General features: G+C 46.4%; 1 protein-coding gene across 1 annotated transcript; it reads left to right on the top strand.

The window, feature by feature from the left end:
• The first annotated feature begins 3560 nt into the window (after positions 1-3560).
• Positions 3561-5111, top strand: LOC109733642 (uncharacterized). Its single transcript, XM_020292863.4, has one exon. The coding sequence runs from the start codon at positions 3571-3573 to the stop codon at positions 4696-4698; it is 1128 nt and encodes a 375-aa protein (XP_020148452.1). The 5' UTR covers positions 3561-3570; the 3' UTR covers positions 4699-5111.
• The last annotated feature ends 269 nt before the right edge of the window (positions 5112-5380 follow it).

The following is a 5380-nucleotide window of genomic DNA, read 5'->3' as shown; positions in this document are numbered from 1 at the left end:
AAGGGCGAGTGTTGGAAGATGTCTGCGGCGCTGAACTCGAAGATCGATAACCGATCCAGCTCGGTGTCCGCAGACGTACATGGTTTGGAACTTATAGCCAAAAACGAGTCCGGAATTCCGTTGACGCAGATATTGCAAGGTGTTGAGTCTGTGTGCGGCTCCAACGCCGCGGACTCTGTGGCCTCGGATGGCGCGATCTGCTCCGGATCTAAGGCCGTGGCAATTACAGGAACCATCTCCTGAATGTGGTCCGATGGCAGATTTAAGTCATGTTCATTGGAGCGAGGGGGAGCGATCGCCACGGTCTCAAATCCGTTGAAGATCCTCTCCACGGATATCCGCGACGTAGTTCAAGCTTCCAAATCTGACCTGGTGGCCAGGGGCGTAGCTATCGATCTGCTCCAGATGGCCAAGTGAGTTGGCCCGCAGTATGAAGCCGCCGATTACGAAGATCTGTCCGGGGTGGAAGGTTTCTCCTTGGACAGCGTCACTATCGATGATCGAAGGGGCCATCGAACCTTTCGTCGACGACACAGTGGAACTCTCAATGAAAGCACCAATGTTGGTGTCAAAACCGGCGGATCTCGGGTAGGGGGTCCCGAACTGTGCGTCTAAGGTCGATGGTAACAGGAGACAGGGGACATGATGTTTACCCAGGTTCGGGCCCTCTCTATGGAGGTAATACCCTACTTCCTGCTTGATTGATCTTGATGAATATGAGTATTACAAGATTTGATCTACCACGAGATCGTAATGGCTAAACCCTAGAAGTCTAGCCTGTATGACTATGGTAATGAGTATATCCTTTCCGGACTAAACCCTCCGGTTTATATAGACACCGAGGGGAATCTAGGGTTACATGGAGTCGGTTACATAGAAAGAATCTTCACAGTTGATCGCCAAGCTTGCCTTCCACGCCAAGGAGAGTCCTATCCGGACACGGGTACAGTCTTCGGCCTTCGTGTCTTCACAGCCCATCAGTTCGGCCCATGGATAACAGGCCGGACGCCCGAGGACCCCTTAATCCAGGACTCCCTCAGTACCCAAGAGTTCTAAGGGCCTCAACACCACTGGATGTTCACGGGATATTGATTTCACTAACATGTCATTGTATCTGAAGCGTAGCGGAAGAAGCAGACTTCGTTGACAAAGTAAGCATGCCCCAAATGTCTTAGCTGGGACCAACAACGTTGTCAGATCTGAGAGCAACAACGTTATGGCCGGGAATGACAACACTATCATATTTGGGAATGACAACGCTGTATCTGGGAGCTACCAGGTCGTATATGGGAATAACCATGTCGTAACTGGGGATAACCATGTCGTATCTGGGAGCAACCATGCCGCGTCTGGGAGCCACCATGTCGTGATTGGGAAACACAATATTGCATCTGGGACCCACAATGACGTAGGTGGGAGTAAAAATATTGTATCTGGTAGTAAAAATGTTGTATCTGGGAGCCACAATACCGTGTCTGGGAGCCACCATGTCGTGATTGGGAAACACAATATTGTATCTGGGACCCACAATGACGTAGGTGGGAGCAAAAATATCGTATCTGGTAGTAAAAATGTTGTATCTGGGTGCCACAATACCGTGTCTGGGAAGAACCATCACGTAACTGGGCACAACAAAGTCGTAACCTGAGGTTAATGGCTGCACACATCATAGCATAAGTGTGCGCTGCATCGTTCGTCTGTCCTTGTTGACACAAGATGTACTCGCAAATATGGTAAATAATAAATAAAGAGACTCTTATATTCAGAGCAAAACTGATGTATCAAGAATTTTAATAGCTTGAATGACATATCTAAATTAAACTCATGTATGTATGTATGTATGTATGTATGTATGTATGTATGTATGTAAAAGGAAAAGGACATGTGTCCCTTCCCTCTGCATGCCACTCACACGACTCACAAGACTTTACTTACACATAGGCAAAGAACGCATGTCCTCTTCCCAGGGTTATGCTTTGCTGCAAATCCATGCCGACCTGCCATACATACCCTCGGTCATTTCATGCCATGCACTGCACTACACTCTTTCCATCATTGTTCTTCTCACAAGTATGTACGTAGTAAACAATGAGTAGATACAACTCCCAACAATATCAATCTCCATCAGAGCCATTGCGGACAAATGCTGCCTCCGCAGCTGCAGCCACAAACAGTAGGTCGGAGCCACGCCTGTCGCATCATGCACCGCACCAGGGACAGCTGCGTGGCCAACACGCTATGGGACACGTGTAGTGTTAGGATCGGCCGGCCTTAACAAGATGCATGGTGGTGCCCCAAAGCTGTTTGGAACAAGTTGGTGGTGGTGCTGCTGCAACACTAGAAACCACACTGCTGTAACACTGGAAAGTGTTGTTCCAAATCGTTTTCATGACTGTCCATGAGTCTCTCGTCACACCCTCAAGCTTGAAAACAACATTACGTAAAGCAACAACAGAGGAGGATACCCTGTTAAGGGGGATATCCAGTATATGTCCTCGTCTGCTCGGATGCAAATTGTTAAGTATAACACTGCCAGCCACGTCAAGAGAATATTTGGTGGAAACGGTGAAACCACGGTTAAACTATCTTTTGAAGTTCCAAAAAATTCTCAAGAAAATACAGTATGTCGAAGAGATGCCTTTCTATAGACATGGTAAATTCCAAGTTCGAACACAAATTTATCTACTAGGTATGAAAAAAAAAACAAATTCAAGAATGAATAATATCGAATATTATGCATAGTATCATATGCATGATACTAGTGTATAATAACATGTAATGGGTGATATTATAAACTAGTATCATCCATATGATACTAGTCTCTCACACAACCTTCAGAAAGCATAACATCATAAAGTGAAAATCTTATTTAATTGTTTGTAGAATCCTAATAAGAATTTGTGGACAAGATATATTTGACACTGTTTTCTCAATTTACATGCTATGATATGGCATCATACTATCATACTCCCTCTGTTTCTAAATATAAGACTTTTTAAAAAAATTAGTACAAACTACATACGGATGTACATAGACATATTTTGAAGAATTGTGGCTATTCAGCGTACGTCCAGTCCAATTAAACGGAAAAAAAAAACACTACACGTACTCTGGATAGCCACAATCGAACGGAGAAATGAAGAACCAGCTGTGTGCTACGCCAGCCAGCTACCGGTCGGCTGGTAATTCCCGGTGGACTTAGCTTTAGTTTTTCTCTAGAAACTTTCAATCTATTCATCGTCTGTCGTATTTTAATAGTTTCAATTTTGGAGAAATGTGAGACGCTTGGACAAAGATGGTGTAAATAGGAAGACAAATCCTTGCGTCAGTAGTTGGCCAGCTTAAGATACAAAGAGACAAGCATGAATGGGCCACGACAAGTAAAATATAAGCCACCCATGAATTGCCACCCACGAATTTCAGTCGATCAGCCACCCATGAATGGGCAGGCACTTACTTGTAGTACGTGGCCTGGCCACTCACTACCACTTGCAAGCCACACACTATAAGACACCATGTATCACCCAAGTAGTTTGTACACCAAGAGCACTTGCCAATCACTCGAGCAGAATGAATCCCATGGCCAAATGCTGCCTGCTGTTCTTCCTCCTTTTGGCGGTTCTCTTGCCCGAGGCACGCGCAACTTCGTGCCACCCCGACGACCTCCTTGCGCTGCTGGACTTTGCCGGGAGCCTCAACGGCGGGGGTGTCCTCCTCCGTGTCACGTGGTCCGGTGCCGCATGCTGCAGCTGGGAAGGCGTGGGCTGTGACGCCGCCAGCGGCCGTGTCACGGCACTACGCCTCCCCAGGCAAGGCCTCAGGGGGGCCATCCCAGGAACCTCCCTTGCAGGCCTTGCGCAGCACGAGGAGCTCGACCTCAGCTCCAACAACTTTCACAACATCTCAGGGCTGCTCACCGTGTTGCATGGGTGCCAGAACCTCACCACGTTGATTCTCACCAAGAATTTTGGTGGTGAGGAGCTACCTGGCGATGGTATTATTGGTGGGTTCAAGAGCCTCAAGGTGCTGGCCCTTGGTGATTGTGCTCTCAAGGGCAGGATTCCAGAATGGTTGTCCCAATGCAAGAAAATGGAGGTGCTTGATTTGTCCCGCAACCAATTTGTCGGCACCATTCCATCGTGGATTGGTCAGCTTCACCACCTTTGCTACTTGGATCTCTCAAACAATTCATTGGTTGGTGAGGTACCTAAGAGTTTGACACGACTAAAGGGCTTCGCCACCGCTAGGCGTCCAGAGGGCATGACTTTCACTAACATGCCATTGTATGTGAAGCATAACAGAAGCACACTCGGACGACGACTTAACGAGCTCCGAAATGTCATAACGGGGACCAACAATGTTGTGAGATTCGGGAGAAACAATGTTGTATCAGGAAACGACAATACTGTCATATTTGGGGATGAAAACACCGTATCTGGGAACAACCATGCGGTATATGGGAATCACAACACCGTATCTGGGAACAACCACGTCGTATCTGGGAGCAAGCATGTTGTATCTGGGAGCAGGCATGGTGTAACTGGGAGTAGCAGTGTCGTATCTGGGTTCAACAATGGCGTATCTGGGATCAACCATGTCGTATCTGGGAGTAACAATATCGTATCTGGGAGCAGCAATGTTGTATCTGGGATGAACCATATCGTAGTTGGGAATAACAAAGTTGTATCAGGGGCTTAATTTTATATATAATTAAGCCCTTATATATACATATTGCCTCCTCTTGAACTTCTCAACTATCCGAGGAGTTGAGATGAGATTATGTTTAGCCTTTGTAGTTTGTTTTTCTGCTACTATCCTAGGCCATAAGATACTATTCGATAAATAAGGTACATAAGTTGCCACACGAGATGTGCCTGCCTATGCCTCGCATATGTTGTAATAATCGAATCTTTATGGTCCATGTATTGTGTACCGAGAAATATATTATGGTTTGACTGGTATGCCAAGTTGTATTGTGTATCGGGAAAGACGTGATCTCCAAGCTGGTGGTGTGTGGCAACTTATTATTCCTTGCCCTCTTGGAGGTGTTGTCTCTCCTTGTTTTATATTGTGCTTTAATCCATCCATACATCAAGGGCTTGTTCCGTTGCCTCCATCGTTTTTTACTTTGCATATTTGTCTCAGTTGGGTCTGACTGAGCAGATGTAGGGGCAAAATTATGTTGTGCACGTCGTTGGTAGGCTGCAAATACGTTGGCTGCATTGGGGAAGCAATTTTTGTCTGGCGTTTGGTGGCCTGCATTGGTTTAGCTGATGCACTACGCGGTGTTTGATTGCATACACTGGACATAACTAAGAGTTAACAGCTACACATGACACACGGAGTTAGCCTCGATGACTATCGTGGACGGTGGTCGCAG

This window comes from Aegilops tauschii, chromosome 5, assembly GCF_002575655.3.
Source record: "Aegilops tauschii subsp. strangulata cultivar AL8/78 chromosome 5, Aet v6.0, whole genome shotgun sequence".
Lineage (NCBI taxonomy): Eukaryota > Viridiplantae > Streptophyta > Magnoliopsida > Poales > Poaceae > Aegilops > Aegilops tauschii.
The sequence above is the reverse complement of the archived record's forward strand: the minus strand, read 5'-3'. Positions and strand labels throughout refer to the sequence as shown.

Bases quoted from the DNA above. Each gene is read 5' to 3' on its own strand.
- LOC109733642 (XM_020292863.4), top strand. From the start codon at position 3,571: ATGAATCCCATGGCCAAATGCTGCCTGCTGTTCTTCCTCCTTTTGGCG.